This window comes from Cupressus sempervirens, chromosome 1 (assembly GCF_028749045.1).
Source record: "Cupressus sempervirens isolate cs-2001-9-10 chromosome 1, ASM2874904v1, whole genome shotgun sequence".
Lineage (NCBI taxonomy): Eukaryota > Viridiplantae > Streptophyta > Pinopsida > Cupressales > Cupressaceae > Cupressus > Cupressus sempervirens.
The window spans coordinates 848,934,884-848,958,366 of NC_143118.1; the positions used below are offsets into that span (position 1 = coordinate 848,934,884).

At 35.3% G+C, this 23,483-nt stretch overlaps 1 protein-coding gene across 6 annotated transcripts in view; it reads right to left on the reverse strand.

Moving 5' to 3' along the window:
• LOC149580507 (pachytene checkpoint-like protein) overlaps positions 1–23,483 on the reverse strand; it is a 218,634-nt gene that overhangs the window by 142,394 nt on the left and 52,757 nt on the right. For all 6 annotated transcript variants that reach the window (XR_016353800.1, XM_089791428.1, XM_089791434.1 and 3 more), the window contains exons 4-6: positions 23,336–23,403; positions 22,985–23,088; positions 22,780–22,884 (exon numbers count right to left, since the gene is read on the reverse strand). Coding sequence is in view for 5 of the 6 variants with exons in the window: in XM_089791428.1 (XP_089647554.1) it covers positions 22,780–22,884; positions 22,985–23,088; positions 23,336–23,403 (277 nt within the window). In the remaining variant the exon portion in view is untranslated. The remainder of the gene's footprint in view (positions 1–22,779; positions 22,885–22,984; positions 23,089–23,335; positions 23,404–23,483) is intronic.

Consider the following 23,483-nt stretch of genomic DNA (forward strand, 5'->3'; position numbering starts at 1 on the left):
AAAGTGGCAACCAATGAGAAGGCACCAAAATGGTAGCCAATCAGAATTAGACACCTGTCCTATCCTAAAAGAAAGAGAAATTGCCACTTAGGCTTACATCAAATGATCTTCTAATATAAATCTCCCTTTTTTCTTTCATCCTTTTAGCCAAGGCAATAAACTTAGCTAGCCTTTCATTGACTTCCTCCATGGGAGGGCAAGGTGTGTGTCTCATCTTGAGCTCAGCTGAATTTCATCATGCTACTTGTTGCTTGTAGTGTCTTCTCATAGTCCTTCTCATATTCCTTGGCATATCTGATAAAGGCATTGAGGGAGGCAAGGGTCCCCAAATGTTTCTTCTTGATAGCAACCTTCCCTAACTAATCCAATCTTGATCCCAACTCTATCTCATTGATGCCCTCCTCTTTGATATCTTCAAAATCAAGTGCCGCCCCAACGTCGCTCATCATGGTTGAAATGGAAGTATCATCGCCTGGGTGGTGTTATGCAATCCCATTCTATATTTCCTCCAATGTTCTTAATCTGGTTGTCAAGGCAACAAACCAAGACTCAACCATACTCAATCCTCCATCAACCAACTTGGCTCTTTCTAAATATTTTTCTGGTAGCCCAATGAATGTCTGTAGCCTAGGAATGGCTAAGTCCTTAACTGGAAGGAAATCCTCCCATTCACCTTCAAATTTTCTGAATTTGTCTCTAACAATCACTAATGACCGAAATGTCGAGATAAAGGAAGGCAAGAGGTTTCGTCCATCTTCGATTATATCATGGATCCAATCCTTGACTTTATGCAACTAAGCCAATATCTCTTCTATGTTGCTCCCACTGTCTTGAGGAAGGGTTGCCTAGTGCAACTGTTGGATAGGCTGGCAACCTCTCCAATATTTCTTCTCGGCCTCCAACTTCATGATCTTTTCATTTGCCTTCCTCAACTTTTCCCTGATTCAAGCTATACCCTCCTGGATCTCCTCACATTCCATGTCATTTGTGTTTCTTCCCATGTTGTGCTCTACTATTTCATATTCCTGAGCTGCAATCTCATCAAATGCCTTGTTGATTGTTGGTATAGCAATCTAAACCTTTCAGTGACCATCATTGTCGCTGCTAATCACCTTTGCCACTGTTTTTGCCATTTGTTTCTAATTCTCGCTATCACCCTTTTCCATTAATCCTTGGATGTCTTCAACTATTCGAGCAGTCACTACCTCGCCTCTTGGCATAAGCATTTGCCTTAACCATAGTAGTGCGGTGCATCTCCCCAAATCTGGATTTGGTTCAATTAGCTGATCATCACCAACGGCCACAAGCGCCTGGCTTACTACCTTAATATCAATCAGCCTATCTTCTTCTCCACTAGTAACTGTCATATCATCTCCACATTGATTCTCTGAGAGAGGAAAGTACTCGGCGTTGTCACTATAACCACTTGATTCTGAATCGAAGCTCACCTCTACCGTGGCCCTTTGTTCACTGGTGTTATCTTCTTGGCCTCTAACCTCCATCATGCTTTCCCTTGATGGAGTTGCATTCTGTCTCTTCCCTGGAGGTTCCTAACATTCTTTACCCTTTTCAACCTCCAAAGCTCTCTTCTTGCTTCTAACTGTTTCTTGCCACCGACTACTTCCTTCACCCCTCTGTTCGACTGATTTCGTTGGACGATCCTTTGGTTTCATCTTCTCATAAGTAAGGTGTACCTTTTGACTTTGCAATTTCCTCAACTTCCCATTATACCACAACTCGGTGTGTAGATCCAATGTCCTTGTAACTGCCTCAAAGGAAGGGTCATGGTGATCATTCCAATCAACTGGATTCAACTTCGTTCCCTCCACTGTATTATAATCTTCTCTCAAGACATTTTCATCATCTTCTAGTTGATCGAGACTATCAAGGCCTCTCCATCTGATATCTCTCATAATGTTCACTGACAATCTTGAGAAAGCTAGCTTCCTCACTTGAAAGTCATCTTGTGCATTGGCCCATAAATCTTCTATAGTAGGAACATGTTTGAATGTATTTCCATGAGATGCCTTGATAAGACCATTAGGATCAAATCGTTGCCTTGTTCTATACCATCCTAGATGATACCATTCCAATTCTTTCTTCACAGTTGCAAAAGCGACAGGATTGGGACAACTATCATTGCCAATTCCAAATGAGAAGGTAATCCATGTCTCACCCTTGAGTTTCATCATTCTGTCATAATACCCAAGCTGCCTAGCCAACTCCATCAAAACTACCTTGTTGGGTGGGTAGCTTAGAAGCCTCTTGGGACATACTGTGCTTCCTGCTACTCTAATGTATGTGAATTGCGACAACTAGATGAACCAACTCCCATATTTCTTAACCTTTGCTTTTGCTTCCAATGAGAGCCTCTTAGCAGGTGTCCCTTGTAGTACTCTTACAGTCTTTATGAAAAAGGTGTCACAAAATATTTTATAGTCTTTGTTGTTGTGCAAATGAAGCTGTGGATAGCATTCATGCACCAAACATTGCCTCGGCCCATTGCTAATTTTTTTTAAGGCCTTAAGTCCCAGATTTTCATACAACCTTGCAATCAAATAGAACAGACAGGATGCCATATAGAATTGCTTTTGATTTTGCACTGTCCTAAGTTACAATTCTAGATTCTCACTTATGATCCTAGCCCAATCAAATCTTCTTTTTCCTTTTTCAATTTCATCAATAAAGAAGTACATCCAATTTTTGAATTGCATACCTTGAGCTAGGCCCATGATCTAGCTAACAAGCACAATGAGATCGCCATATTCTAACTTGAAGTCTAACACGATAAGCCTGGAGGATCTGGTGACTCCCTTCTTTCCTTTGTGTAGCCAATCTTACTTTAGATGCATGAAATAAGCCTCTTGGTTATCTTGAAATGACTTGGTTGCCTGGTTCATCATTACTACTGTCATGCTTTTGTATTGGGGAATGTTAAATGCTTCTTCGATCACCTGTCTGGCAATGTTGGCCAACACTCTTTTCCCTTCATCAAAAATGATGGATTTGCTAACAAAATGAAACCTGGATGCACATTCCATAACCAATTATGGACAAGGCAAGGTAGGAGGAAAAGTCGTTGCGTGTATAATTCCACTTTTGTAAATCTTCTTTGCCATGGGGGATTGCCCTTCCTTTAGTCTATCCATTAGTTGTAACATGTTCATTGTACCAAAATTGGTATTGGTTATTTGCCTCACTTTTGAGAAGGTGGTCTTGGGCATCATGTCCTCTATGTCTTTCTTGGTGTTCATTCCCTTTGAGTTCTTGCTTGCACTAACATCCACTATCCTAAACACTTATTCTTGCCCCTTCGTTCTAAGTGATATAAACTACACTTATCAATCTCCAACCTTCTTTCTATCAATGGACTCTAACTTATTTTTGCCTCGCCAAGTCCTATCACTTATTTCTGCCCCTTCGTTACCTTAGGATGGACTACACTTATATCTCCCAACTTCTTTCCTAGGGTGGTCTAGCTTATTTCTGCCTCGCCAAATGTCCTATCATGGATTCTACACTTAACTCTCCAATCCTCAACCTATAGATGGGATGATGAAGTGGTGGATGATGAATGCAAGAAGAACATAAGGGAAACAAAACCAAGCAAGAACAAGGAGTGAAATCCGCTTAAGAACCACCTTTCAGCTCTAGAATGAATTGAATTTACCTTTACCAATAACCAGGTCCTCTTTGAAGCTTGGATCAGATTCTAAAGAAAATTCAAATCCCCTTGCAAAATCAGAATTTCGATCTCTTTGAAACTGCCCAACCTTTCCCAAAAATCAGATTTCAATCATATGTTTCCTCCTTGAAATAAAAAATTTCCCAGATCTGATGTAAAAATCGCAGCCACTTTGCAAGAAAAAAAAAATTAGTCATCCACTAAATCGCCAAGGTAAGAGGAAATTCAGGTCCTGTTGCAAAAATCTCCAATCACATGCAAATCTGCTCCTTGAAATAATTCGTCCAAGGCATGTGAAATCTACTTCAAGGTAGAAGAAAATCGCCAAGCAAAGGCTGCCTAGGAAAATCACCAAATAGAAGAGATGCTTGTGGTGGAATGAGAAATGAGAGAGGGGAGAAGCCTTCTTATACCCAACTCCACACACTCCTCCAAGCTGGTCGACTAACCCTGGGAGAGAAAGAAAATTAAATTAGGCCACCATTCATGGTCCAAAATTAAATGCCTAGCTAGAAAATTAATTTTGCCTTAGTGAAATTTGCATTTTTAATTGTCAATTAGGACCAAAATTGCAAACCAAAATTAAGAAGGGCTTGGAGATGTTAAAAAATTCCATTTAATAATGTTTTGGTAATTTAAATATCATTTAAAATCCGATTTGGCAAGCCAAAATCATTTTTTTATTTTAATTTCGCAATCTTTTTTATATTTTTAAAATTTTCAAGGCAATTTTAACCAATTTAATGCAAAACTTTGCAATTAAGTGCATTTCAATTTTGCAATGCAATTAAAAAAAATTTAAGATAAATCATTTTACTAACATTCCAAAATCAACTTTTCTAATTTAATTTCACTTTCAAAAAATTCAAGATTTTCCAAAACAATTAAATCTAAAAAAATTCATTTTGAAAATGTTCAAGTCTATACAATTATATCCAATTTTCAAAATAAATCGTTTAAGTCCCAAAAATTTGTAAATTTACCACGCCAAATATTGTTCTAGCTATCGAGAAAATGTTGTCCTTGAAATTTGTTCGGCCTAAGGATAAAATTACCAGTTCCGAAAAATCAAGTTAAAGATGGGTGAATAACAAATCTAACCTCCTCCCTCTTGGCTTGAAGGCATCCAAGGTGTAAAAATTTTCTAAAATCGAAAATTTTTGGACAACTTCAAAAAATTTGCCAAGGCAACCAAGAAAATGGGAGTCCCCAAAATTTGAGGCGATGGTGTGAGAACCTCACAACACTAGATAGATTGGTGTTAAATGTGATTTATCCTTTCGTAACACTTACAATCATAATGTTGTAATGTCCCCATCTTGGACTTTAATTGATTGACCCTAAAATGCGCAACTAGTATTGGGGTTGCGCTTGTAAATGGGAATGCATAACATTCCCTACTAAGAGGCTACCAATTATTAATTATTTAGAACAATTACAATGCATTAAAATCAGATTAAATAGAGAGACAATTATTTATTCATAATGCACACTTAAGCTCCAATTCCTTACTTCTCCCATAATCAGTAACCTTAAGAGGATGGTAGAATTATGGTTCTAGGGCAAATGAAACAAACTACAAGGGGGCTCCCTCAAGCTTCGTACCCATCTTGGGACCTGTCATGTGACCTAAATTACTTCGCTTCTACATATGCAACATCAAAGTATCCTCTTAATTGTATCAATGAGTGATAAAGGAATTGGCTAAGTATATATTATTGACTTAAAAGTATTAAACTATTCCTATCGCACACAAATGTAATGTATAACATATATAATTTTCTGATTTCAATACATACATCCATACATACATCCATACAATCAATGAGTTAATACTGGTTACAGAATACATACACACACACACATGTATATGTATATGTATATGTATATGTATATGTATACATATACATACATACATATATGTGTGTGTGTGTGTGTGTGTATTCTGTAAATATGTATGTATATATATATATACATATACATATACATATACATACATACATATATATGTGTGTGTGTGTGTGTGTGTGTGTGTATTCTGTAACCAGTATTAACTCATTGATTGTTTAACAGAAACTTCAATTATTTACTTCAGATATAAATAATAATTTTCTGATCATCTAAATCCACGATCCCATTTCATTATTCCTTCTTCAATGGTCCTTCCATTGACTGATGGGACTTCTCCATATACCGTGTGTTTAGAGTGACAAGGCAAGTGGTACAGGACACATCTCATATCACTTCATACTTACCAATCATTAATCGCACCCTTTAAATACTAATGCTAATCACACTCCTTTGATAATCTCAGCTTTTATGTCTAGCCACTATGTTGATTTTTATATCAGAATTAATATACACAGCAAAACAACAAAAAGGATAAACACAAAGACATAGAATACGTTGGGAAAACCCTCCAACCTGAGGGAGAAAAACCCAGCACAAAATCTCACTTAATTAATAATGAATTATCAGAAGACTAATTAACAATTTTCCAATAATATATCAAACTGAAAACAAAGATACTAAGTTCCTATGAAAAATGTAGATCTGCAGACAATAAGAAATACAACACAATCACCCAGCATAGAAACTCGAACCAGGAAAACTGAATATCATTCCTAATTGAAATATATAATTTACTCGGCAAAGAAGAGACGGACTCTTCATTATCAGATTCTTCATTGTCCAGGTAATAAAGAGTCTGCTGTGACCTTTAAGGTACCTGCAGTTACAATTGAAGTGTCTTTTGTGACCTTTGAAGTGCCTGCAGTTATGACTCTTCATTACACCAACTCTTCATTGACTTCAAGTGTCTGCTGGTACAAGAAAGACCTGCTGATATTAAATTTGAAACATCTGGGCATGACGTTATTGTTGATTATTTCTGCAGTTCTGTGTATAGCAAAAGATAACACCTGCAGCTACATAGCATCAACTCATTATACAAATCGCCAAGGTATGTTGTTTGCTACCTTTAGATAATTGCTGAATAGTCATTTGTTTATAACCAATTTGAGATAGTGATAAAATGATATTGTGAGACTTATGTGCTGTAAATACAATTGTTGTTTTCTTCTTCTTATTGTTACACTTATGGTATCTTCATCGATGGTAAAATAACCTTCTGTAATATGTGTTTGTATGTATTGTATTGCTATTCATCTTGGTTAGATTATTTTGTAATTCCCTCTATTTCCTTTTAAATCATAATTGATCTCCTGGCAGTCAGCTGTAAATGAATTGCTCCTCCTATTTGGTCTTTGGTAATTGTAAGCTTCATTCTTCCAAACGAAAATTAACCCTTTCTATAGTCTCTTTATATCCACTATCTCCCATACATCATTCAATAGCAATTTGGATGACAATTATATATTAGATCTTCCGTACCAAAGTAAAGACTATACCACCAGCGTTTACTGATATTAATCTCTGACCAATTATCCCTAGTCTTAGCCAATAATCTCACTCCTAACAATAATTAATTGTGCCGCCTCATATTGTTATTGTCTTCTTTTAAATGTTACCTCTTGATTGGTATAGATGGTACTTGTAATATTAACTTTTTATCAATCTTATTACTTCTTAATGTTTATAATCTTGATGGATATTTCTATACCAATATCACTCCTAACCATAATTAATTGTGCCTGCCCCAGATTATCATAGTCTTCTTTTAAATGTTACCTCTCGATTGATATAGATGGTACTTGTAATATTAACTGTTTATCAATCTTATTACTTCTTAATGTTTATAATCTTGATGGATATTTCTATACCGCTCTTCGTTTGATAATTGTCATAAACTAATATATAAGTCTAGTCGCCTTCCATATATACACATATATATATATATATGCACACACGCGTACATACAAACAAACATACATACATACATACATACATACGAATGTATGTATGTATGTGTGCACATATATATATATATATATATATATATATATATATATATATATATATATATATATATATGTATGTATGTATGTATGTATGTATGTATGTATGTATGTATGTATTAGTCTTTGATAGCATAATAGATTTCTTCATGTATGGATATCTCAATTTTGTCACTTCAGAGGCTCCACAAAATTGCTATATTTATTTGTCTTTATACTATAAATTATTATTTGTTTAATTTCATCTTAACACTATTTATTATAAACCCTAGTTTAGAAAGGGACATTGCAAATGCCTTGATACACAATACTTTTCTTATTCCTATCCCCTATTAAATGTCTGCGTAAAAACGTCAAAGTAGCCAGAAACTCCTTTGTCCCTTGTTAGGCACGTGTATTCTCGTATTTGATACAGCCCAGATACATGTTGAATATTGTACTAGTATGTGTCCAAAAGACCTTTATTTTCCAAACATGCTGAATGTTAAAGTTGTAGCTTCAGTCGGATTGATTCGATTTGATATACATTATTGTTATTGGTAAATCATCATTTCCTATATATATATATATTGCTATACATATTATTATTTATGTTAATATAATATTATTAAGTGATGACTACACCATAGAGACATGTCTCTTCATAAGACGTGGCTCCTCTCATATCTATATGAGATCCAAATCTGCATTTTGAAACACATCAATTACAATGGCCATGTTAGTACATTTGCAGAAAAGATCCATATTACTCAACATGGTACCTGAGTCCAATTGCAAATGTAAATCGAATAGATAAAAAGGAATAAGAATAGGACATCGCGACAAAGAAATCCAATGGAAGTACCAATGGTGAATACCCTAGCAGATATGACTTTAAAGAAGATTGCTAGATATTTGCTGCCACACTTACATGATTCGAAATAAATCGAGAGATAATGAAATATATTAGTTTATGAGGGATTCACATGATCTCTCGAGGATAATAAATTGCATAAAATAGGCTATGGTTTCACTATAAATCATGGCAGTTAAAACACTTCATTGGAGGCATTTGAAGGGGAAGCACTTTCTTTTATGGAAATTGATCACTTTACAGCACTGATCATGTCATTTAAATAGACTATGTGAATCCAAATATAGAGGTTTGCATCAACTCATTTCCAATCAACTCCCCTGGAAACAGCATCAAATGACATGGCATAAGGAAGTGCATTGATAATTCAAGCAAGTTGATGTGGGCCGAATTGTATTATCTAACCCGTAGGTTGAATGTGTCAAACAATACCATGTTACGTTGAGATTAATATACTTCATCCAAATCAATAAACTTCATCCAAATCGATAAGGAAGAGGTACAAGATATTACGTGGGATAAGTAAATGATTCAAACCACCAATATAAGAAGGACCAGCAGTATACATTGGATATCCCATCAAGACATAGACCATTCAAGCCATTGAGAAAGTCAAGGAAAAGACTGGGGACACAAGACCGTTGTCTAAGCAAATCTGAAAAGTTTCTTGCATGAAGCGAATGAACAAACAATGTATATGATTCAAAGATACACAGTCCATGTCAGCATATATACACCCAATTTCTACAAATATAGTTCAGCGGTCCTAATAGTCGATATTCGTGAGGTGACAAGGGGCAGATGAGGACATTGGTACATAAATCAAATACACAGTGTACAGTCAACAATCCATAGTGGAATGTTATTCAAAAATGTGACTAGTAAAAATAATACTTAAAGAGGCATCAAATAGAATCGAAATATCAAAGGAGAATGTTTTGATCAAACATGTTGACCATTCAATCAACATATGAGTACAAAACTCCGGTCGAAATGACCACTGCAAAATCAATGGATTATTAAGACGATGTCTGTAAAATAGTTTGAAATGATTGAATTAGTGGTGTCTACCAAAAGAAGCGTTGCTTGATGTTTACTTAAGACTGCTAGATTCTATGAGCATGTGCGATCGATAACCACTTTAAATTGGTGCCACAAAAATGTTTATTGAGGTCTCTAAATTTCATAACTAGTACGCAAAAAAGAAAAGACAATTACACTCAAGATAGAAACCCTTGAAAAATAAATTAAGCATAGAGTGGTGAAATTTAATGGAAGATATGTCTACGTGTGTAATGTCCCCTGTATCTTCTCTATGGATTTTGTTGAAACGAGAGCCCAGAAATCCATGAAAATAACCAAACATAAGAAAGAGACAAAAAACTGAAATAGAGAACAGCAGAAATATCTGGTGAAAACCCTTCGAGAGTGAAGGGAAAAACCCAGCCACACAACACAAAAATATCTTTATTGATAATGAAATGTTCAAGAGTGCAATATCCTTTGCTTGACGCCAATCTATAACAATAGGAGAGACTCTTCACATTCTCATAACTCCTAATAAATTAATTATGACTCTGCAAATATTCATGCCTCAATGCATGTGAATGACACATGTCATTTACATTTAATATTACAAATTAAACTTAAGTGTCCTTTTTAGCTAAAGATGACAATAACAATAATAACGTCCATATTTTCACAGATAAAGATCTCTATTGCAGCTATCATCTTCAACACTCCCTCTTAGCTAGAGAGAGATCTTTAGTTGAACAATCGTACAAGACTGCAATCAAAATGTTAATGATGAAATCTTATCCCATATATCCTATAAGATTCACGAATAACAATCAATCACATTCATGGAATCTCTCAACATGAAAAACCTGTAACAATTAATCACATTCATGGAATCACTCAACATGAAAACCTGTAACAATCAATCACATTCATGGAATCACTCAACATGAACAGATTTGCAAGACTCGCAGCTAAGCCTTTATTCATGGACATTCTCAACATGAACTGTCATAGAATCTCTCAACATGACATCCAACTCCCATCACAGAATCTCTCAACGTGGTGACATCATGGACTCTCTCAACATGATGTTCACTATCATAGCTAATCTTACAATCTCATTTTATTCACACAAAAATAGAAATAGGCATAATAAAAGCAAGACTTGGTTCCATTTAAATCTCAAATTTTACAGAACCACAAACATCACAATCATAAATTTTTAAGCACTCCCTCTTAATTATGAAGCCTCCCTCTGAAGCTAAAATCTCCCTTTAAAGTTCAACATCTCCCTCTGGAGCTATAATCCTTATCTTATTCCATTATGCAACCAAGAGAGATTATTAAAATCAACTATCAATGCTAAAATAATCTCTTTCAAGCAATATAACCATAAATACTGACATCTTTGTGATCTAATCTCACACATACACAAAGAGATTTAGAATAATGCCTATAAATCTCATAGCGTTAAAATAACTATAAGAATATAATATTAACATCACAATAACATTAAAGTCATTATAAAGATAACACAATAAACCTCCCTCTAAAATCATAAGCTCCCTTAGATTCTTCAACATTCCCACTATCTTGTAAACTCCTTCTGGAGCTGAAAAAACTCCCCCTAAAGATATGCATCATCAATACAAATAATGTTCATCAACCTCTCATCACATTATTGGTGCTTCCTGTAATGAAGTCAGATTAATAATATAAAATCAATCTATCATTAAGATATAATTATGTGAATAATGCAAATATTATACCCTGTGTTGTAAAAATTCAAGAATCAATCATATAAGTATCAAATACTTATCTCTTTCATATGCTGAATCATCAATGTTTCAAACAATCATCATTTATGACTCCGCATAATACTCTTATTTTTGGCAAGAGTTGGAGCCCACGAAAAGACAAACTCCACCGCTATTTTAAATAAAACGGAGATCTTTTCTTTTATACTCATAATTCCTATCGTATCAAGAACTCCCAGACACTCCAATGCTTATTGAACCTATGAGCGTTGAAAACTCTAGACTTTCCTTATGCCGTTACAACATAACATGAACAAATGTGAAAAGCGTATTTTGAAGAATCACATGTTTAGCCACAAATTCTCATCTATGGCAAGATCACCACCTGCTCTACTCGATGACATTTGCAAGACAATCTGAGAGGAAATGGGAACAATCATGTCCAGTATAGCAGGCGTTGCATTCACAAACGAACGATCTGTTGTCATCTGTTATGTAGGTATCGGCAAATATGAAACCATAGCAGGAGCAGTGAAATTTCATCGCTACTGTTTCTACTTCCTCTATGGCTCTTCTACTCCATTCGATAACTTTCCAATTATCATTGCCCAACAATTGCCCCTTAGTATCAAGCATAACAGCGCAAATGATCTGAGTATTCAACATGGCCTCCCTGAGATGATCGAGCATCTCCTGGTGATAATCATGAGTCCTATGAGAAAAATTAAATCTAGCCACATTCATAACCGCCTTCAACAACTTCTCAATCATCAAACGCTATGCGATGCAAGACCCAAAGTACAGACAATCTTCGTCTTAGGAATCCTTCCATTGGGAAGCTCCTTCAAAATTCGCTCTATATCAATATTTTCCATTTCAGGAAAGGGCTCAAAATAGCGGCCAAAAGGCAAAAGATTACAATCAAGGGCTTCAAATTGAGGCTACGACTCAAAAAATACGACTTCCAGATTTGAGAGCTTTTGGGCTCGAATTCTTTATAGTTATGGCCCTAAAAACAACCGATCTATAGCTGCCGGTCTACCCTTCGTTTCACAGATGTGATCTGCAACTAACTCAAAAACAATTTTGTGACAAAAATAAGATCTAACATGCCTACCTACATTACCATATGCAAAGTACATAGATTGACAGCACCCAAGTTTCTGTGAATCCCTTTAATGGGACAATTGCCGCTGGAGAATAATGAGACCTCTACTTTGAGACACATGACTCCACTAGCTAAAGGAGAGATGTCACGAAATAATCAAGAATAGGAATAATAGAGCATGAGAGGTTCTCCAAATGAGCCAATCTTATGCCACAAACCCATTAAGACTCACTTAGACGGATAACTTCAGAAGATGCCTAAAATCTGGATAGAAGAATAGCTAATATTATCTGTTTCCAGAATCATCATGAGAGAAAGCAAAAAAAAAATGATCTTCATTAAAAACAAAGCCACTAACAAGAAAGATCTCGCAAGCAAACAATCATAAAATATCCTTATTGATGATATCAACAAAGCTCTAATACCATGTTGAAACTAGAGCCCAGAAATCCAGGAAAATAATTAGACATAAGAAAGAGACAAAAAACTGAAATAGAGAACACCAAAAATATCCTGGGAAAACCCTTCGAGAGTGAAAGGAAAAACCCAGCCACACAACACAAAAATATCTTTATTGATAATGAAATATTCAAGAGTACAATATCCTTTGCTTGACGGCAATATATAACAATAGGAGAGTCTCTTCACATTATAACCAAAGGTCTCTTGAGATTCTCATAGCTCCTAATAAATTAATTATGACTCTTCAAATATTCATACCTCAATGCATGTGAATGACAAATGTCATTTACATTCAATATTACAAATTAAACTTAAGTGTCATTTCAACTGAAGATGACAATCACGATAATAACGTCCATATTTTCATAGATAAAGATCTCTATCGCAGCTATCATCTTCAACAGATTTTGGGACTGATTTCTGCAAAACTTAGTTATAAGGGACTATAATTCAATTGGAAAATGGTATTTATGTAATTGAATGTTTTACAAATGTAAAAATGGACCTATGTGTCTGTGTCTGTGTGTGTGTATTGTCCAGCCACTTGGCCGCTAAATATTTGATTCTCTTTAACTCTTGATTTGATGCTTATTGACAGTCTAGTTCAATAATTATTTGTTTGTATCTAACCTAGAAGAGCTAGTATTATTTTCTTTGCCTATCTCCTCTTAATCACTTATAGCTGTCTTCACACTATCGTCTATATTGATGAAGATATTATTTTGAATCACTATCTCTAGCGTGAATGCTTGCCACAATTCATGCCAACTAGGCGGTTGTTCTCTTATGCAGACCTAAATCTCATCCTTAAGTAATCCCCCCTTAAAAACATTGTAAGGGACGCATCTTTTGTAAAATGATGTCTCCGGCAGCTTTGATTAGGATAATCAGACCACTTAGTTATCATTTGTGGTCAAATATCGATTGAATAATATCAACTTTGTATTGAGTTCTCTACTCGTTGATCGGGTTTGTGGGGAGTATTTGATTTGTTCACACAGCATATATGGAGGTAGAAATGATGCCTTAGCCTAGCACATGAGAAGATATCCAAACGTTCATTGATTTCTTTGTATTGTGCCTTCCTTGAGCACAAATTGATATTTGGCCGCACCAATTATTTCAATCTCGTGACACTATGAACTAAGGTTATGGGTTGCAGTCTTGTCATAAGGCATACAACCGTCCTCATTCCTCTTAGTTATGTTCACAGTGGATGATAGAAATTTGATCCCTACCCTTCACACGATTAGATTGGTATCTGCTCGACTACATTCGATCAGACGGGTATATAAGTTTCTTTATTAGCAACTAAGAATTCAGTCTTCTTAAGTTCCTTTGTGATATTAGTATAAATTTTATATTAATATGGTAATAATAATATAATATTATGTATGATTATACAAATCATAAATAATAATATTATTTAAGATTCAATCAATATTGTTTTATCATTATTATTATTATTCTAACAATATATCTTTATATTAGTACTATATTGTTATATACTAATTATCTCTTAGGTTGTATTATTTATTTAATATTTTATTATTTAATTATAATTAATTAAATCTTATTTTAGGGGATATTACAACGTGTCATCGATGGGAAGTATGTATGTTCTATAGGCACTCAGTATGTTTTAAAATATACATTATATTCAAATAGTGGGTTTGCCACATGGGAAAGGAGGGTCAATGACAAAGACTCAACAATATATATGGTCTTCAGAAATACAAGTAGGAGCATCTTCATAGTTGAAGCTCCAATTTGCCACACAATTACCACACTCATATATCGCACCTTGGCCAAAACGACCAAATATCACCATGTGCGATTTAATATCAAAATGCATGGGAAACATCTGCGATCAACTCATGTGTTGTTCAGAGTGGGGCACAAACATATATAAGCAGTGAATGCATTGAAGGTAATGAAATGTCCATTTATGAACAAGAGACTCACTGCTAATTCCAGCAGTGATACAGGTCACATGTGCGAGGGACCCACCACCAATGTAATGGAGAAACATTTACCCTCTACACTACACAAGGGTTCAGAGGAATGGTATTTAAGGATCAAGCAACAAGAAAAGCACCACGATTACTATCGAATGAAATAATGGTTTTGAATGAGGAGACTCAAGGAAGAATATATATTAAGATGAAACGGAGAAAAGTAGAGGGCAATTCAATGTCGATAGGAGAGAGGGCGAAGACATTAATATTTGAATTGTATAGAATAAAGGTGACATACTCCTAGGTAAACAAGGATCTCAATGCACTCATTGAAATGGAATTTATTAAATACGATACGCAAAATGGGAGAAAATAATGGGCATGGCATTCAAAATGTAAGTAAAGAACAATAAGACGATAGTATACTTGTATCTTCCATAATATATAATGGAAATGATATGTGACATGACATATCCCTTGGAAAGATGACAAAGTGCAAAACAAATTTAGAAGGGATTGACTATACTACATGTTTGAGTTCCCATGCAACATATACAAGTTATCAAGGAAAAGGAAGAGAGTAAATAAAGTAAAATGAATTAAGAAACAATTAAGATTTATCGAAGATAAAATATTCAAGTTAAATTTATTACTGGGTGATGTTTTACCTTAAGTCTAACTTATATTCCACGATAAGAAAAGAAGAAAAGGGAATTCATGCCAATTTAACAGAAAGAAGATAATCACATTGAACTCGAGATAAGAAGAGAGATAAGTATTTTCAAATTATTATATTTTGCAAACTACCATACTTATTTTTTTATAGACTCTTTTATTCATATTTCTATACGTACTATAAGAGCTAGTTTCCTTGATCTTTTCCTCTAAGAATGGTGCTGCAGGAGGAGGGAGATTGAGAGGGAGACTAACATGTTATTAGAGGCAACCTTGAAAGAGAGAGAGAAGAATGAGGATGTTATTCAGTTAACCTTTAGTGATCTCGGTCTGATTGATTGAGAGGGAGTAATTGATAATATAATTTTAGTGATAAGGAAGGTAGTATGAAATGGGAATGTCAATTCAATGAATAAGAATGTACATTTATTGTCAAAATAAGATATTCATATTAACTACCATCTTAAACAAAGTGAGAGCAAAAACTTTATTTTAATTAATACAAAAGGTGCTAGGCACCATGGGCCCACCTTTTGAGAGAAAACTTACTAAGGAGAGGGGTCATCACAATGGTAGTTGAGATAGAAAGTATGTGATTCAATTGAACAATATTCTGTCAATAGAGTGCATATACATTGAGATCAAAAATAGATTACAAGCTTACTCCTAAAGCAAATTGGTAGAAATTTTCCAACTCCATAAAATGAAATGAGTGGAAATTATACATTGTCAGGGTAATGATAATAATCAATGTTTCACTCCCACTTAAACCATCTTTAAAAGGGGGAGATGCCAAGGAAGGGGCATCAAGAGTTTGAAATCTGAATCATCATTTGATTTGCTACATATGGGCTTTCATTAAAGTAGCTTGTATCAAGTATGTGTAGATAAGTATTCTTCTCTTTTACATTCACCTATTTATTGTATTCTCTCCCCTATTTGTAATTATATACATACTAAAACAGTTATTTGCCTTGATTTTTTCTTTTTTTCTGAGCATGTTCTTGCAAGAAAAGAAGGATGGCACTTTACACATGCTACCAAAATATTGTATAGATTCAATCTTATGATAGTAGCTCAAAAGAAGCTGTGATCTAAAATTCATTAGTCATCTAATCATTAGACTGGATAAAGTAAGGCTCGTAAAGCGAATATTCTTGATGATGATTAAGAGGGAGTCTAACACTTCTTCAAAGGCAATATAAGAGTTCAGAAGGTTGATGTTCAGAGGGAGTCTAAAAATACATGGTGTGACTACATGATTTTAAAATGGGCCTACCCGTGTATACATCTTGAGGAATTAACTTATCACCAAAAAGTCGAAAGATTGATATCAGATTCAAAGGGAGTTCGACAAACATCCTTAAGCAAAGAGAGCTCTAAGGGAGTAACTATAGGACCTACCTTCCCAAAATCATTGTTCAGAGGGAGAATTTTGAGGTGCAATCCTTTGTAAATGATATCTTCTCCATGAGGAGAAGTTCTAAGTGAAATTCCTTGTAATGCATTCTTCTCTATGAGAGAAAATTGAGGATAAAGCTTTTGTACCACCCTCTAACTTGGTTCAAGGTGGTTACTATTTCGCATATGATATGTAATGAAAGGTGATGATCTTTAATGTGCGTAAGGTCACTATTGTAAGGTGAGGACATTATCAATAGTTTGACCTATCTCCTAGATACACCACGTTAACTTGTAGCACCTAATGTGTTGAACATCTAGGAGCAAGTGTTATGGTTCTTTGGGCTGGATTTTGTCAGACACCATGATAACCAACTCATTATGGTTCTTTGGCCGAGATGTTGTCGGACACCTTGATAACCAACTCATCATGGTTCTTTGGGCCCAATTTTGCCAGACACCATGATAACCAACTTATTATGGTTCTTTGGGCCAGATCTTGACGGACACCATGACATAGTTACTATTATAGACCACACTTAAGGTGGTGTTTAAGCTTATATTGAAGTTATGGAAATTGTTTCAATTGTGTGTTATGAAAGGTGAAAAAATTAGCCTCAGTCTGAATTGAATATCATACTGAGACGATATCTCTTCATATACTTGAGGGCATGATGTGTCCTAAAAATCTTCCCTAGCTAAGAGGGAGTTTTAAGAGTTGTAGCTTCAGTCGGATTGATTCGATCTAATATAAATTATTGTTATTGGTAAATCATCATTTCCTATAAACACATTTATCCATGTTAAATAATATATATTATTTTATAATATAGATATCTAAGTTACCGGATTTGCACCCTGGAGCTCGGGTCCGGGTCCGGATTCATTCGGGTCCGGATCCGAGCCCGGGTCCGCGACCGGTCCGAGCAGGGTCTGCATTTTGCCCAACGGGTCTGTGCGGGTCCGCATTTTGCGCTGCGGGTCCTCCCGGGTCCGTGCTTGCACGGACCCAAGCACAGACCCGGGAGGACCCGCAGGGCAAAATGCGGACCCTGCCCGGACCGATCACGGACCCGGGTGAATCCGGGCGGACCCGCAGCAAGTGGGGCCAAAAAGTGGCCCAAAAAAGCAATAAAATTATGTTTTTTTCATTATTTTTTTTGCCAAACCCTAAAGTAAGGCCTATTAGATGCATTTCATTCATCTAATCTCTCATTTGCTTTGTCATTTTGCTCTCTCATTTTGGTGTGGTCATTTTGCAAGTTTGAAGAGAAGGTTGTAGAGATTGTTTGTGGAGTCTCAAATCCTTCAAATAATCAGTGTTGAGTGTTCCAGGTATGCACTTGATCCTTCCTTTTGCTTCTTTCATAGTTTCTTTTTAGTTTTTTAAATTTTTTATATTTATTATTCTAAATTTTTATCAAGTTTTGTATAACTTTTGAAATATTTTTTTTAATTTGTTTTTATAGATTGCAAGAATCCAAGAATGAGTAGTCAGGGTTCAGTGGGTGGGGTGAGATCCCAAAGATTTAAAATTCATAAAGGCTCTCCTTTGTGGAAGTATACAACAAGAATTGAGCAATGTGCTGGTGGGGGAGGGTATATATGGAAATGCAATTTTTGCCAAAACCATTATAGAAGCTCCTATTTCCGAGTTCAACATCATTTGATAGATCCACCAGGTCAAGGGATTTCCATGTGTAAGGGGCCCCCAGAGGGAGGTAAAAAAGGGTTGTCGGCTCCTCAAATAACAGGCATGTTAAAAGAACAAGAAGAGGCTGATAGGTTAGTGTCAAAGGCAAAAAAAGATAAGTCAAAGCAAATACCACCAACACCACCCTCTCAAACAATTAGTAAACCACATCCCTTCCTACCTACCCCCTCTATGGATGAAAATGAAATAGAAACACCCGCATCCCGCAAGAGAGGCCCATTAGATGCGGCATTTGAAAATGACAAGAGAGAAATTGCTGACATAAAGGTTGGGCGTTGCCTCATTACAAATGGTGTTTCATTCAATCTAGTGAGATCCCCTTATTGGAGAGAAATGGTGAAAGCAATAAATGATGCACCTCATGGTTAACAATCCCCTGGATATGAAAAGTTGAGAACCACCATATTGCATAAGGAGAGAAAGAATGTAGAAAACCTCTTCAAACCAATAAGAGATTCTTGGATCCAAACAGGGGTGAGCATTGTCTCTGATGGATGGAAAGATTGCAAAAACCGTCCATTAATAAATGTGATTGCTGTTTGCCCCAAGGGGGCAATGTTTTTGAAGGCGGTTGATTGTGAAGGGCAAGTAAAGGATGCAAATTTTATTGCCCAACTTCTCATTGAATCCATAGAGTCCGTGGGAGTTGACAATGTTGTCCAAGTAATAACGGACAATGCTAAAGTTTGTAAGGCTGCAGGCGCTTTGGTAGAAGCATGATATGAGCATATCTTTTGGACATCATGCACTGTTCACACCTTGAACTTGGTGATGAAAACAATGGGCAGCCAAATTGAATGGATGAAAAATGTGTATGAGGAGGGTGAGCAGATCCAAATGTTTGTGACAAACCACCATATGTCACAAGCAATTTTCAGAACTTTCTCCCGCTTGGAATTATTGAAAGTAAATTTTAAACTTTATTTAGCTTCATTTATCATATTAATTTTTGTGTCATACTTTACAAAATTTAATACATATTCTTAAAGTTTTGTGTTATCAACTTATCATATTAACTTACAATTTGAATTAACATGGTAATAGGTTGCTGAAACAAGGTTTGCTTCACACACAATCATCCTTAGACGACTTGTGAGGGTGAAAGAGGCATTGGGTCAAATGGTTATTAGCAACAAATGGGGTGGATGGAAGCAAGCTAATATAGAAAAGGCCAAAACTGTAAAGGATTTGATCTTGAGTGATAATTTTTGGAATAGGGTGGAATATGCATTAGAACTCACCAAGCCCATCATGTCTATGCTTCGGTATGCCGACACGGATGAGCCTTGTTTGGGGAACATATATGATGCCATGGACTCTATGCTAGAAAGAATGAAATCAGTAAGTTTAAATTTTTATACAATACTTTATCTTTGTTTATTGAGAGATTTTGATTTTTGATTTTAATTAAGTTATTAACACTACATCAAGATAACTTACATGTACATCATTTGACATCCCAGGTCATTCAGAGGATAGAGCAGGATCCTGATACCTTGTACACTAAGGTGGAGAAAATTGTTCTACATCGTTGGAACAAGATGACTACACCTTTACACCTCTTGGCATATGCACTTTCTCCTAGATATTATAGCAGTGAGATACTTGCTATTCTTCGTAGAGTGGCACCATATAGAGATCTTGAAGTTGCTGCTGGGTATAAGAGGGCACTTAACAGGCTCTTTAGTGATCCTGATGTGGCATCAAATGTTAAGAAAGAGTTTGTTGATTTTGTCTCAAGCAAAAATGCAGAGCCTGATGCAATCAATGACCAAAGTAAATTGGATGCCATTGGATGGTGGTACTTACATGGGGAAAGTTACATGTACCTACAACCTTTTGCCATTAAGATCTTGTCGCAAGTATGTATTTAAGTTTTTTTTCCTTTTCTTATGGCCACTTAGCTTGTCGAATTAGCACTCTTAAATTCCTATTGTATTGTAAAATTACTTAGCTAATTTTTTAAAATTTGTTGGTTGTCTCTCTAGGTTGCAAGCTCTTCTGCTGCTGAGCGGAATTGGAGTACATACTCATTTATCCACTTAGTGAAGCGTAACCGGTTGGGTTCAAAGAAAGCAAAGGACTTGGTATTTATTCACAACAACTGGCGCCTCTTATCACGCAAGGATCCAGGATATAAGAAGGGACCAGAGAAGTTGTGAGATGTACTACCTGAGACTTCTAACTTGGATATGACTGTCCAAGATATATCTAGAATTGCCTTGCTAGATGTTGAGGAGGACGAGGAGGAGGATGTGGCTGCATCTGGGGCTAGTGGAACCGGTTTGGGTTCCAATGATGTGGAAAATGTTAATGATATAGATGAGGATGAAGCCATTGATCCCTCATATTTTGATGACCCATTTGACCCTTTAAGGGCATTTGCATCTTTGATAAACTACGTTTAAACATTTGTCATTGACTCATTGAGTCATTTATGATTTATCACTATGTTTCACAGTTTCAAACTTTATTAAGTCATAATTTATTATCTATCAATCTGATGAAGTAGTCTATGTTTTGAAATTCCATTTTGCATTTTAGTAATTCAATGTATGATTTTATTTACAACATTAGCATAGATTAATGAGTGAGTATTTAATGTTTATCTTTGACATTTGGCATTGATCAATAATCAAGTAACATTGATATATTCATACTATGGAAGGACTTAGTTTTACTTTTACAACTATATGAGTTTTTTTTTTTTTTTTTGCACATATATATATATATACACACTAACGAACCCAAATGGGGAAAAAAAAATTGCCCGAACCCACGAACCGAACCCCGAACCCGAACCCGAACCCGTCCCCGAACCCGAATCGGCAACTTTTATATATATATATATATTGTTATTATTATTTATGTTAATATAATATTATTAAGTGATGATTACACCATAAAGACATGTCTCTTCATGAGACATGTCTCCTCTTATATTTATATGAGATCCAAATCTGCAATTGGAACACATCAATTACAATGGCCATGTTAGTACATTTGCAGAAAAGATCCATGTTACTCAACATTGAATACTATGTGATTTCATTTGTTTTAAAAAAAATGACATAAATCTTCCCAAATTTAATTTCAAAAAAATTCATTCATGCAATTTTTTTAAATTTCTTTGGTATAAAAAAACCTACACCAAATGAAAAGAACAAATGAAATGTTTACCTATTCTTTTTGCATATTGTATAGTGATAAATTAACTTATTAATATAGCATTTATGTGTCTGTATTGCTTTTGTAGTAATGAAGATCTCCTCTAATAACTTAGGAAATTTGTTAAATGTATGTGTATGTGTTTTTTATTAATGTCATATGCAGTTGTATCCATTTTGGGAATCTTAATAAAATGCTTGCATCCACCCTATCTGTATTTGTATTCACATCCATTTCCAACTACTTTGAGAAGGTCAATTGCCTAATTATTTCTTATTGGGTCCTATTTACATTAGCTTGCTTAAGCTTTTACTTAGACCACGTGTTATGTCTCAAGTCATAGGATTGGGACTCGTGTCACAACCTAATTAATTCCAATCAAGGTTTAATCCTTGTCTTTAAAACAGAGGTTGCATTGTACATTGCTATAATTATAAATTTTGCATCAAATTAATTCTCAGGGTCCACATCAAATCAGCTGCTTTCCTCCTGTGGTAGGGTGTTTTGATTGCAGGTGATCCATGGGGTGTTATGAAAATTCAGTCTTCAACTCCAACATAAGAAACAGTGAAACATTACTTCCTATGCTCTAAGCTAATTATTAGCAGCAACAAAGAAAATGCTAACATATTAAGACTACTAAATTTGAAACCTGAGAACATTTTCTATCCCTTCATGTAGGCATGTCACTTGTATGCACAATCCAGTTTCTGAGTTTTTTTTTCCAGTTTATAGGGTGTGAATCTGATTCATCTTTAAGGCTCAGCTTCTACTATAAGCTGTTCTCTTTGTACTGTCTGTAATCTATTTGCATTTAAATTTTACTATTATTGGCAATTAATGCTAGAGTGAAGGCTTATAATAATATATAAAATGTTCATTTTATAAGCACACGTGACAATCATTTTTACACTTAAAATGGAACGCTTGTAAATTCCCATTATTCAAGTTTAATCCCTATGGTAAAATGTTATTTTTTATAAGCAAATCTGATCTGTAATACTATTCAAGAGCAGAGACAGAAAATGCAAACTATAAACTGACAAGGTTAGTTTAATTACCGATTCCATGATATCAGGCACGGATTTACACCTTTCTCAGAGAACAGAAGAGCACTTGCAGCATATCTCAGCAACCGTTGTTTCAGACCAGTGTCATAAATCAAGCTGTACGCATCAACTCATACCAATGGAGAATCAGAAAAACATTGAAATCATAAATGTATTGACTACCCATAGGATCCAATAGCCAATTAGATTGCCAGACCTTGCCCACAACCCATCAAATTCTTTTGCAGGAAGAAGCCATTCTTGAAAACTGGATATTGAATCCTCGCCTTCTAATTCCTCACCGGGCCCTTCTTCATTAAGCTGTACAAAGTTCAAAAGCACTAATTAATGCCAGGTCCATAAAAAATGGCCATACATGTGGATCAAAGGGTTTAGACACCTACTAATGCCCTTTGCTACAAACATACATATTGATTTGTGTATGCAAATGTAATAATATTTGCCAAGAAAGCTCAAATGTCTTAAGGTATATGGAAACCATGAAAATTAGTTTGCAATATACAACAGATAAAGTTTTAAATATCAAGAGGTCTTTCAGAAGTAGCACCTGATAAACATGCACTACAGGTGCAACTTGCCAAAACAAATGTATTTCATGGTTGTCCACCCTACCATCTGTAGCAATAAGAAAAATTATAAGATTGTTATGAGCAATGAGATTCAAAATGTCCCTTTCTTATCATAAACTTTGCTCC